The sequence below is a fragment of the Phoenix dactylifera genome, chromosome 1 (genome assembly GCF_051530095.1).
Source record: "Phoenix dactylifera cultivar Ajwa chromosome 1, Ajwa_hap1_PhDact_Kaust_v1.1, whole genome shotgun sequence".
Lineage (NCBI taxonomy): Eukaryota > Viridiplantae > Streptophyta > Magnoliopsida > Arecales > Arecaceae > Phoenix > Phoenix dactylifera.
Genome location: NC_143190.1, coordinates 68,081,723 through 68,094,352, shown reverse-complemented (window position 1 = coordinate 68,094,352; position 12,630 = coordinate 68,081,723). Strand labels below are relative to the sequence as shown.

The following is a 12,630-nucleotide window of genomic DNA, read 5'->3' as shown; positions in this document are numbered from 1 at the left end:
TTAGATATTTTTAATGGTATAGATCATAATTAATTTTATAGATTTTCTGTTTGGGTGCTAATAAATTTTGGATTTGAGTAGATTCTCTCCTCTTGAGAGGAATGAAATCTATTATTGAGTAATTTTTTTTTCACTATTGAATTTGGATCTTAGAACTCGAGTAAAATATAAAATATATTAGTTAAAAAATAAAAAGTATTATTTTTAGAACTAAAAAAATATAGCTATTCTGAATAAGGGCTGGAGTGGGAGAAATTATTGCATGCATGGCCATGGCATGGTGGTGCATGCCATCAATCATTGAGATGTGCTCATCTCATCTCAATGATGGCCTGCCACAATACACTATGGTGATTAATGGCATGCATCAGCACCGCGTTCATGTAGTACATACAGTCCCCCTCTTAGGGGCACGAGTCTCTCTTTGTTGTTGTTGTATTTTTTTTTTTTTTGCTTTTTCTTTTTTGATGCTCTTTTTTTTCCTTGTTTCTTTGGAGATAAAGACAATCCTTTTTCATTTTTGATACAATGACAACTTATGCTGAATGAGCATGTGTACACTTAGAAAGATTAGAAAAAGAAATTGACGAGGAGGGAAAGAAACAGACTTGTGACTCTCCTAGAGGATCTTTCTCGAGCCATGCGTAGTATAGGAGGCAATCCAGTCAGCAGCACTGTTCGTCTCCTAATAAACATGAGTGACTTGGAAGGAGTCCAATCCTCGTGAGAGCCTACAGATGTCCTAAAGTACCAGGTGCCAGTCGTGTTTACTGTGCTGGCCTTGAATCCAGTCGATCACCGTAGCCGAGTCACTTTTAAGATAGATACTATCCGCACTAGAGCTAATCTCGCATAGGTGATGCCTTTCCATATAGCTTTTAGCATTGTTTCAATGACAGACTCGTCGAAAGTGCGCCGACCTCTAACTGCGACAAGTCTAGAGTCATGATCGCTAATCACAAAACTTACTTCTCTGCGCTTTGCAAGCACAAAATATATTGAAAGGAATAAACAGCCGTTGCACCTTAGCTTCCTTCTGCTCTCGGTTTGACTCGGAGGTGGTTTCAGCCATGGCAAATCTATCTACAACAGTTTACAACAATAACCAAACCGAGATAAGATGATGGTGAAGAGGATAAACACGATTCAATTGTTTATATAAACATGTAATTACAATAACCATAACTATCAAAGCATTCTCCCACCTATTTGGGTTAGATTCTCACTTAACAAACATTTCCATTTAGGACTGCCTTTCATGTTACTTCAAGCTTTTTGATACTATTTTTTCACAATATCCATCCAAGTTTGTGCATCACTTCTTATCAGAAGCATATATGCACAGTTTGTGTTTCCAACTATGAGAAGATATGAGCGAAGGAAGGGAACCTCCTTGCTTCTCCTCCTCTACGGAGGGGGATCCCTTTCCTATGGGTGGTTCTATATACACCCCCCCTATTGCTCAGGACACCCCCCAAAAATTAAAAAAAAATTAAATACTCTCTACACCCCCCCATTTGCTAAGGACACCCCTAAAAAATTAAAAATTCCTAAATTACCCCCCACCCTCCCCACCCCCTCACCTAAATTGCTCTCTACACCCCCCAAACCCCCCCCACCCCGCTCTTCCCCTCCAAAACACCTCGCCAACGCCCAAAACCCCCCCGTTCCCCCTTCTCCCTCTCGTCGCCGGCATTCTTCCGATCTCCGACCACCTCGCCGGCTTCTCCCGGAACCACCTCGCCGGCTTCTTCCGAAATTTTTTTTTTTCACGGTTCGTGCTCCGTTCGGCACTGGATCGCCGAACAAAAGGCTTCTGTTCGGCTGAACAGTGCCGGACAGAAGCCTTCTGTTCGACACTGTGCAGCCGAACAGATCTGTTCGGTTGACGGTTGCCGAACAGAAGGCTTCTGTTCGGCACTGTTCAGCCGAACAGAAGCCTTTTATTCGGCGATCCAGTGCCGAACGGAGCACGAACCGTTAAAAAAAAAATTTCGGAAGAAGCCGGCGAGGTGGTTCCGGGAGAAGCCGGCGAGGTGGTCGGAGATCGGGAGAATGCCGGCGACGAGAGGGAGAAGGGGAACGGGGGAGGAGGGGTTTAAGGGGGGTTTGAGGGGTGTTTTTTTTTTTTTCTTTTCAAAACGAAAGGGAGGAGGAGGAAGGGGGGGTGTATGAGAAAATTTTAAGGGCAATATGGTAATTACACTAAAGGTTAGTTTGGGTTTTTTTTTTTTTGGTTTTTGGGGGTGTCCTGAGCAATAGGGGGGGTGTATATAGAACTACCCCTTTCCTATCCTACCGCCAACCCGGAGGCTGTCCGGGCCTATAACACGACGCGTGTTATTGCCAACGTGGAGGGGGATTCCACCAGACCGTTCGAACCACAATTCTAGCTTTGCGGTTTAGGTTCAGGGTGGCAAACTGGCAATTAAGTTCCATAGCAACCATAGCACCGGCTAAAACAAAAAAAAAAGAATTAAAAATTTCCAACGAAATATGATATAACCCCACCCATGGTATAATAGCATCAGCGCCTGAACGGAAAAAATTACCAAATATTAGGCCCATCAGGAAAGACTGATCAGGCTCCAGTCGCAGTGGTAACTGAAGGCTGAAAACCCGACGCCCCCTTATCAACATGGTTCGGGGTCTTTATAATTTCAGTCCTTAGAAAACCATGGTTCACGGCCCAACAAGAAGCTGAAAAGATTGGCGTGATGTACTGAATTTTATCCACCCTCAAATTTTGAAAGTAACATCTATTGAATCCAAAAGTGTTTCCTTGTGATTCTATAGTTTATCGACCACCCTCCATCCTTCATTAATACTTTTGGATCTAGATATACCAAAAGCACCCACTATGATTAGATGCTAAGAACATTCTTGTTTTCTTGACATTTGATCGATAATCAAAAAATCAACAGAGAACTTCTTTGATGATGCACTTGGAATTTCATTTGATGTGTCATTCGGAAATTATACATTGCTATCAAATAAGATCACAATGCACTGCTTGAGTATGCCATACAAAGCTAGCAATTATATCTGAATAAATAACTAATTGATAACCAAAAAAGAAGCCTGTATAATCCATGACTAATGTGATGGCGAGTCTGTGGAAGCATTGCATTGATAATCAAACTCTGAGGACAGAATCATAATGCTGATCTGACTAGATAGCACTCACCCTGTCGATATCTATCATGCTGACTTCAGCGAAAAAGCCACATTAATCTCTGACAGTATAGCTCAATCCGCTTTGAAGAAATCCAATGCAAAGGGAAACACAGGCAGAAGAACATGATCGAAAACTCATACAGCTCTATGCAGATATTAGCAGATCAAGCAGGAGCAACTATACACTGCTTTGCGTTTCTGCCTGCACTGGCCCTGTGTCATTTTGATCTGTATTAGCAACAGTAGAGTCTTGCCCATCGGCTGGACTTCCATTTTCAACCACCAAAGCACCACCATTTTCAGTTGTTTGCTTCACTTCTGCATTATCTACAGAGTTTTTAAGTGCTTTAACAGGGGAGGTCGTCAACAGTTGGCTGACGCCATCAAACATACTCCTACATTCTATGATCAAGGTTGCTCCATTAGGATAGCAGCGACCGAAGCAAGTTGCACAATAAGGATAGGCAACCTATATATAATCCCATCGCCCCATATAGAAAAAAAAGGAAGAAAAGGGGAAACAAGTCATGAGCTGGGAAAAAGTATGTAAAGATCAGAAATTAAAATCAATGTAAAGGTCAGGTAACCTCGATGAATGCTTGACAGAGTGAATGGAAAAGAGTAGATTCATTCCCACGGAGCACCCGAATAGCATTATATCTAACTAGAGAGTCAGAAACAGCCTGTAGTCCCTTGACAACCTCCTGAGCCAGAACATGCTTTAGACTCAACGGGGCACAAGGCCGTAATTCATTCATAGCTGCTGAAATACCTGCATAAGACGAAATAAATGGAAAAAAAATGGGGAATGAAATCTCCAAATCAAAGCAAAAAATGCTGATCAAATTTAAATTATAGAAAACATGCAAGATAAACTACAAAATTACAGATCAATTTCATGTAGTTTTTCTAGTTTTGCCCATGGCAAAGAAAACCACAAGATGCTCTGCTCATAAATGATTGATACACATCCAGTTACAGACAAGTTTTTTGTTTGGAAGAAACTCTAATAGTACCGTTGCATCAACATTTACTTTTGTATTAAGAACTTTCACTACAGATAGTGACATGTTAAACATTTTTGTGAAAACTTTGTCACCCTTTTTGCACCATTAATCATTACATCCACTTGGTTTAAAAGCATTAGTTTTTATTAAATGCATAGTAATATATATGGCCATTGCAGCATTATCTACATCACAAAGCCTACAGAAAAAAATGACCAAAGTTATAATCAGATCAGACCAGAAGGTTAACATATGCAACTTAATCCACCCCACCAGATGACGAAATCAGAAGAAACTCCTCCGCCATATCATGTAGCAGCAGACATGCTGATTGTCAACTCAAGAAAATACTTTTTTTTTTAATGTGCAGCATGTTCTTGTTTACACCTAGAAGAAGTGAAGAAATGGGGATTCACTTCCAGAGCAGATGAATTGATTTGGTACAACATTGGCTCATCAAGATGGATGAATAAGATTTCCCTTGCATATAAGCTTAGACAGACAGTAATTAGGATTTGAAGTAATCAGGCGATTAACATTAGTTTCACAAATAACAATTTTTTGACATTTGTCCTAATTAAGGCTTACACATTATGCTCACTTATGTTAGTCATGTATGAGTGATTTCTGGGTAGGAAATATAAAAGTATAGCATCTTGTTTCACAATAATTGCCAGAAGACAACATAGAGAGAAATCAAAAAGCAACTGCTTTCCTATAACAGTAATATAAGATCAGCTCATTGTTATAACCTACACAAGTGAACAAGTGCATGGGTACGTAATTTGATTACAATTCATAATTTTCAAAAAGCAGAGGTTTTTGAATGATTCTGCCATCATTTGTGGCTGAAGCCGGAAGGTTGATGAAACTCACAATTGCGTGCATACATGAAGTGGACTGTTTTTATATTTAAATTAATATAATTTGTTCTCCATCAAGAATAACTCGAATAGATCAAACAAAAATTAGATTAATTATAGAAGGAAAAGCAGATTTTCCTAATTTCAGAAATATCGAAGAAAAATAGTCAATATTTGATATGTTCTTGGTAACGGATGGAATATGAAAACTATAAATTTGACAAAAGAGGTTTTTCTTTAATTCACATATAGAAAATTACAGATACTATATAAAACCTCTAAGATTTTAATTCTTAAATACAGCACCATATATATCTATTGCTTGCAACATTTAACCATCTAGTGTAAATGTCCATTATGTTCACATAAAAATAATCGATGATCAAGAGAAAGTCAATATTATTTACTTTATTTGTTAACACATGTCTAATGCCTATCTAGCTGTCACCAAACACCCTACATGGCAGTCATTTCATTACCCATCCCTACTGCACCTAAATCCCTCTATTATTCGCCACCATACCTCTGTTGTCCCCCAATTAAATTTATAGGCAAAATTTATTTGATTATCAACTAAACACCCAAGACTTGGCGATGCAACCGTCCCACCCCATTACTACACTAAACATTACCCTTTGATGGCTTTCTGCTAGAGACACAAGGCCCACAACTTTATTGTCTACCCCATTATTATACTAACCGTGCAGCCGTGCCTCTCCATCACCTCAGCACCATGTTCAGTCTATCTTTCAACCACCATGGTAACTACTATGTTCTCCCTTAATGTAGAGCCCACCCATTCTTTCAAACTGCTCCTCCATCAAAGGCTACAACTTTTAACCCAACCTACCATACAGACCTGATTTGACTCTGTACTATGCATTCTTACCTGATTTTACTTTGTAAGTTAGACAACCTGATTTGACTCCATACTATGTATTCTTTTCTGATTTTACTTTATGAGTTAGAGCTGATATGAATGTGTACATTTCAGATTCTCCATTTATGTTTAAGAAGTCTAGCATGCAAGATTAGGATGAGTTTGGATGGAAAGTTTATTTTGATCTAAATGTTCAAATGTGTCACTTTTTTAGTTTACATAACCAAATCCATAATGATACCTTATCCCAACTATTTGGGGGGCTTATTCTAACACTTTATTATAATTTTTAACATGCCTTATACAACTGGCTGTCAACCTAACATCAACACGCCACCTTCTTCATCTAGACATAGACTGGGACTGACTGACAGTGTCTATTAGAAAATAGTCTTTATAGAAAACAATATGTTACCCAATAGGAAAAATGAATTACCCGAGCACTTCCTCCTGAATCTATCCTATAAACTACTTCAGATACATGATGCTTCAGTGCCAGTGCATGCCATTTACATGATACCATTATATTTGTTCAGTACTAGAATAAAGCCTGATATATAACAAGAGAACAGAATCAATTCTGGACCAAGCAGAATCATAAGTAGAAAATCAGTACTTACCATTAACAAACACAGCAATAGGTGGATGCTCCATTAGAACAGAAGGTGGAGTCACATCATCATGGCTTTCATTAATCACTCCATTGGTTGCAAAGCCAACAGATGGCAAGGGAACCCAGCGATGTGAATCTAGGACAATCTAATAAAGGAAAAGGTCAAAATTATAATAAGAAACAAGTATTGCAAAGAAAAAAATTGTCTTGAATTATTCTGACCGTTCTAGGAACTAAAAGAATTGTTAACAAAAGACTTTAATATTGAAAAATGGAGATCGAAGTTGCATGCTCAGAGTCTCTCAAGTTGTTGACTTGAATAGAAGATGCCCAGAGTCACCCAAGTTGTTGACTTGAATAGAAGATGCTCAGAGTCTCTCAAGTTTTGACTTGAATAGAAGATGCGAGAAAAATGATAGTAATATTCAAAATCCTGTCTTGATTCTGCTAGGAAGGTGAGAAAGGAAAGGTTGGGGAGGGAAGGAGGTGGGCGAGGGGTGGGTTAAGGGGGGAGGCACTCAAGCTAGAGTGATTGTTTACATAAATCTATGAAAAACATAATGTAGATATTGAGATTGATAAGGATAAGTATGGAGCAATAGCAAGACTATTGTTAAAAGTGGTTAGGATAGCTAAAGTAAGCTTCTATTTGGCAGACTCCACAAGAGCTCAACCTTACACTTATGTTTCCTAGCTTTGGTAACAAATGAGATTACACTTAGTATAGATGATGTGATTTTGATCGGCAAGATGTGCTAAATTGGAATTATGGAAAGAGACATGGGGATAGGGGTGCAGATACAAGTAAACTATAGAGAACACATTTGGATATACTAATAAAAAATGAAGATCGTGAATTGTATTTAATTGGGTTGCAGACAACATAGGAGAAGAAAAAAAAGAGTTTAAAAGAATTGCAACATAATAGGTGAAGTATACAGGTGCTTCTGCAATGTCATTGGATCATTGAATACCTTTGAGAATCAAAAAAGAATCGTATGATATTACCACGAGCGCCTATAGTTTTGTCTGGATTAAAATGTTGGGTAATAAACAGAATATAGGCACAATATGAATATAAAAGGTGAATAGAATCCAGTTTTTGATTCACAAAGCCAGAAAGGTTGGAGATTGAAATGTGTTAGACAAACTGCTGGAATTGCACAAGTAGGTGCTAAAATAATGGAGGACCAACCAAGATAAAAGGATGGGTAATAAAGACCTAAGGAGACCCTGATAATAATAAGGTCTTGAATTTGTGTAAATGGACGAGAAGGGATAAGGTCCACCAGTTGGCTAGTTGATGGAAAGAAATAAAAAAACCATTAGCCATGATCAATGAATAATACAGCACTTCATGAATGAAATTTCAAAGTTGCAAGCATACCTGAAAATTTTCAACTGCTATGTTCATATTCTTTGAGAATAAGTTAACAACTGCACTGAAGAAGATGAAAGAATGTCACTTCTAAAATGAAACTAACAAAATGCTAAAAGTGATCTAATAAATTGTTGGGAGCAAAATGGCTATGTTCATTTACTCTTCAAAAAGTAGTGGAAGCAAGCCTCGAAAATCCAATCCAACCAAGCCAAGACCCATCGCACAATACTGCAAAGAAGACAACAACTTGACTATCACCACTAATCCTACAGCAAAGGCAATGATAACTAGTTCCATGTCTGGCAATTAGAGGCACTGTTGTCCAATTGTACAAATGGCTGTGTTCATGCAGTCCAGAAGTTGTGGCGGTGTGGAAAATGGTGGTCTGTTTAAAAGGTATAGAAAACTTCTCACCATGCACTGATCAAGTATATTTGACAGTGATCCACCATCAGTGATCTTGGGAAGCATAACCTCCAGAGTGCAAAGGTGATTTTTAATTTGATGCATAGCCCAACTAAAAAGAAGTCCACCATCATAATTCTCCTCGCTCCCAGATTTATCATTGTTGAATATTGCTCTGTATTGATTAACAACATCAAACAGATTCATCCTGTGGCAATTTACCATTCCTTTCAAATATTCATAAACATTCCTCCGGTCCAAGTCGTCAAGAATGCCTGAAAGCCACGCCTCTCTGCATCTTAAGAACTGGCCACATAAGAGATGTTTAGTAACAGATGAAAGGCAATTAAATGTGCAGAAAATAACATATCAGTTCTGTCATATAGTATATGGTGACTTCAGTTTTTTATCGGTACCTGTGATTGTGGATGATAGGCTATCATCATAATCTAAATTCAACTATTCCCATCATTTAACTACAGCCAGAAGATTAAAAATTGTTAATTATTATAGACTGTGGGTCTACATCTTTTAAGGCCTGATAATGAAATTCCTATAATTGCCACTCTGACTCTCTGAAAATCATCAGAAACCCATGATACATGAAAGCCAAGAACATTAAAAAGACATCATACTTTCAATAGTGTGGCTGAACATAAACAGTAGTACAATTGAACTAGCTATAAGCTCTAATCTAGTTTGAAAGGAACTTTTCCCTTTTTTGCAGGAATTACTGAATACACATGATAAACCAAAAAATGAATATGATTGAACATTGAACACACCTGTAAACGCAATTCAGATTCACTGAATACTCCCATACGCCGCAAATGTGCAACAATACGTAGACACTCAGGCAGCTGCACACCATCAAGATAAGCTCAGCTATATGCATCCATTGAAAAAAAAAGGAAATGCTTTTGGAGTCAAAGTAACGCCTTCAAAACATTAATCTCAAGTAGAATATAGGATGACAAGCTTATTATTGCAAGTATCCATGAGGAACTCTCAAAAGCTTTCAAGATGCTATATAGGTTACCTGAATATTAGATCGAAGTTTCTGAAGAAGCTGAGAAAGTAGAGATTGCGTTGTCTTCCTGACTCCTATAGCTAGTGCCTGAATGACAGGTAACCTTGATGCCAAGTATCAAATGCTAGCTATTATCATGGCATCTATAGCTAAAGAGAATATTGGTTGGAACAGTTTTAATTATAAAAATGCAAAAAGTAGGCACTAGGCCTCAATAAGCAAAAGGACTTACTCAGCATGCATATTTGACAGTTTTTGAACAAAAGCTTCTAAATCAAGGGCCTCATCATAATTACCATTCCTAATACATCTGTGAAGCAAAATTGGACCGGATTGGTTTTTTCAGTAGAATTCCTAACGACATTCAACAAGACAAATAAAAGGAACAATTCTTGATTACATGAAAATAAACAATCCAAATAAACAATATATTGTGGTAATCCAAATCAAAATGGACCCAGTAAACAGGTGATGAAAATCATCTGCCAGAAATACATTCTGCAAGCAAGATTTTTTCTCATAACTAAAATAAGAAAAAAAGAGAGATAAAATAATAATCACCTAAATACTAAAACAAAGAATGGAACAACCAAAGGTAGAATCCTACGGGTCCTAATGCATGTGTTTTGCACATGAGAATGGAAAATGCAGATAAGCATCATGGAAGTGTATGTACTGCGTAAGGTCCACCGAACCAGTACCGGTAGGTGCATCGGTGGCCTACGATACCGGTTTGGTACCAGTTCGGACCGGTTCGTACCAGTGCCGAACCGGTTTGCTGCTCAGTGCGCGCCCGCGCAGTGCCTAGTGCATGCCCGCGCGGTGCCCAACGCGCGCGGGCGCGCGGACCGGTATTCGGTTCACATCTGTACTGAGGCCGGTTCGCACCAGTAAGCCTTTGTACCGCTCGGAACCATTTTTCACCGCCATACCGTACCGGTCAGGAACCGGACTGGTCCGGTACGGGCCGATTCAACATACCATGGTACTAAGATCATGGCATAACATGAGAATAAATAAAACCATTAGCTTACTTAAAATAAAGAGAAAAAAGTATTATCTTGGTCTCTAATGCAAGGTACCATCTCTTACTTAACAAATTAAATTTACTCAGAAGGCTACCAATGATCAACTAATGCCGTCATTATCAAACTTTATATAGCTATATTTCTTCCAAAACAACAATGAACATGGATTAAAAGATTCAATAGCAGGTGAACTGGAAAAAAGAAGAATGAAGAAAAATTCATAAACTGCAATCAGCAGAACGTTGAACCAGTTATCTTGGGTTGGCCATATAAGTTTAAATCTCCAACACTGGGAGGGAGAATAGTCAACATTTTCTCTTTTTTTACTCTAGAGAGCAATACAAGAATAAAAGCTATTTCACCAATCACAACCAGACTTGTTTTCAAATTAGCCTCCTCTGGTTAATGGATGCACTTTGTCATTGCATAACAATCCAATGCTATATTGGATTACCAGTCCCTCTATATTAATGTCAAATTTCAGAGAACGTTCTGATGAAATAAAAAAGAAATAGGAAAAAAAAAGAAAACTTAAGAAAAAGAAAATACTGACAAATTAGTAACATAGGCAAGATCCAAAACCTTAAATCCTATGACAATATTTTTTTCCTTAAAAAATCCCCATATGCTGAAGAAAACACCTTAATGGAACAATATGTTGCATCCAACAATGAAAACAATGAAAGATGCAAAAAATGCACTTGCTGAATTTACAGTCCATAATAATTCCTAGGTGTCATTGAAAGCAAAATCATGAGAATTTGCAAAGCCAACTCAAACTATGAGCAATGAGACCTCATCTAGCATTTTAAGAGCTTAATGAAGTTTAGGAGTCAAGCATATACGTGTCCATTAGCTGTGGAATTTCAAGCAGGTCAAGCAAAGTACTGTGATTGGAAAGTAATGTCTGATTAAGCTTTCTCTCCTCCAAAATTTGCTGTGCAGATTCAATAAATTCAGTACAACCAGATGTAAGATTTGGAATCTCCATTATCTGCGATAAGTAGAAAATAACTGTCAAGATCTGATCAAAAGTGCTTTGGGGTACAATCTCTTGGGAGCATCAATCTCTTGTAATTATCACACAAGTATATAATTACAGCATAAACTTGTAGGCACAAATAACATGTCAACTTTTTTTCAGTAAATGCTATTTTAAGTATAGAGAATCAAACTTTGATAACGTTTTGTTTAAGAAAATTGAATTTATAATTTCATAACAGGTTTTAAGAAGTGTTGTTTAACTAGATTGCTATTTAAGCATAATTCATGCAGGCTTCTACGGGGAGGTGAAATTTGGTGTCTATATCTATATACTATAAAGAAAAACCCAATTTTGTTAAGTTACTCCATTTTTAGTTTGCAGTTTCCCTTCCAAGATAATCTGAATTCTTGAAAAGGCTTAAGCACTCGTATAATTCTTGAATCAAGAATAGAAAAATATAGAAAGAGGATGAGAAGCTAACGAGGTCAGAAATTTTAAAAGGTACCAGGGACTCGAGATGCTTGTCGAAGTCGGTGAGCTGCCCCCGGATGAAGGAGAGGGAATCAGCCGCGGCGATGAAGCCCCGGTAATTACCGACGGCCACTTCTTGCATTTGCCTCCGAATTCGCTCGGCATCCACACGGAGGAGCTCCGGCTCCTGCGAATCCATGACCAGATCTAGGGTAGTTTGAGATCGAGTGTGCCAGAGAGAGAGAGAGAGAGAGAGAGAGAGAGAGCAAGGAGGAAGAGGCAGAGAGAATGGACCTTGTGGAGGCGATCGAGGGTGAAGGAGAGGAGTTCGGAGACGTAAGGTTGCTGAGAAGCGCCGGCGAGGGGAAGGAGACCGGAGGCCATGATGGCCTCCTCCTCCTCCACGGCTCCCGGGTTCCTCTTCTCGACCTCCATGGGAGTGGCTTGGGGATCTTTAGATCTACCACCCCTCTGGGAGCTCTCGCTGGACCCGGAAAGAGAGAAGAGAAAGCGAATGAACGCTGCGGATCTGATGTGCCGCTGCCCGCTAAATCAAAGATGGTCATGGCACCGGCGCGTGGGTCAGCCCGCATAAAAGAAAGAAACGGCTTCCCAACGGCGACTTCTGCGGGCCCGCTCTGCTAGCAGCCTGACACTCAGTCACTCACCGGGGTGGGACACGAATCTCAATGCATGAACTATACCGCGTGCCCGGTTCTTTAAGTAATTTGATGTTTAAGTTAGTCGGCGAGTGTTGCCGACTTTGTGTTAAGATGTAATTCACTTATTA

General features: G+C 38.9%; 1 protein-coding gene across 3 annotated transcripts; it reads right to left on the bottom strand.

Annotated features, from left to right (window-relative positions):
• Nucleotides 1-2,932: 2,932 nt before the first annotated feature.
• On the bottom strand, nt 2,933-12,409 carry LOC103721049 (conserved oligomeric Golgi complex subunit 8-like). 3 transcript variants are annotated; one of them, XM_039122428.3, is made up of 12 exons: nt 12,135-12,409; nt 11,875-12,027; nt 11,230-11,378; nt 9,589-9,666; nt 9,366-9,459; nt 9,112-9,186; nt 8,336-8,632; nt 8,082-8,149; nt 7,928-7,982; nt 6,548-6,686; nt 3,765-3,949; nt 2,933-3,646 (listed from the first exon to the last, which is right to left on the bottom strand). In XM_039122428.3, exons 1-12 carry the CDS (start codon nt 12,273-12,275, stop codon nt 3,356-3,358), a joined length of 1,725 nt encoding a protein of 574 aa, XP_038978356.2. In that variant the 5' UTR covers nt 12,276-12,409; the 3' UTR covers nt 2,933-3,355. The 3 variants fall into 3 exon arrangements, with proteins under 3 accessions (XP_038978356.2, XP_038978357.2, XP_088566826.2); XM_039122429.3 differs by having other exon boundaries at nt 11,875-12,047; nt 12,135-12,371; XM_088710700.2 differs by lacking the exon at nt 8,336-8,632 and having other exon boundaries at nt 12,135-12,371.
• Between the last annotated feature and the right edge of the window lie 221 nt (nt 12,410-12,630).

Coding starts and splice junctions, on each gene's coding strand:
- LOC103721049 (XM_039122428.3), bottom strand. CDS start 12,275: ATGGAGGTCGAGAAGAGGAACCCGGGAGCCGTGGAGGAGGAGGAGGCC. Junction 11,379..11,874: donor ACAAGCATCTCGAGTCCCTG/GTACCTTTTAAA, acceptor TACTTATCGCAG/ATAATGGAGATTCCAAATCT. Junction 8,633..9,111: donor AATCTGAATTGCGTTTACAG/GTGTGTTCAATG, acceptor TTATGTGGCCAG/TTCTTAAGATGCAGAGAGGC.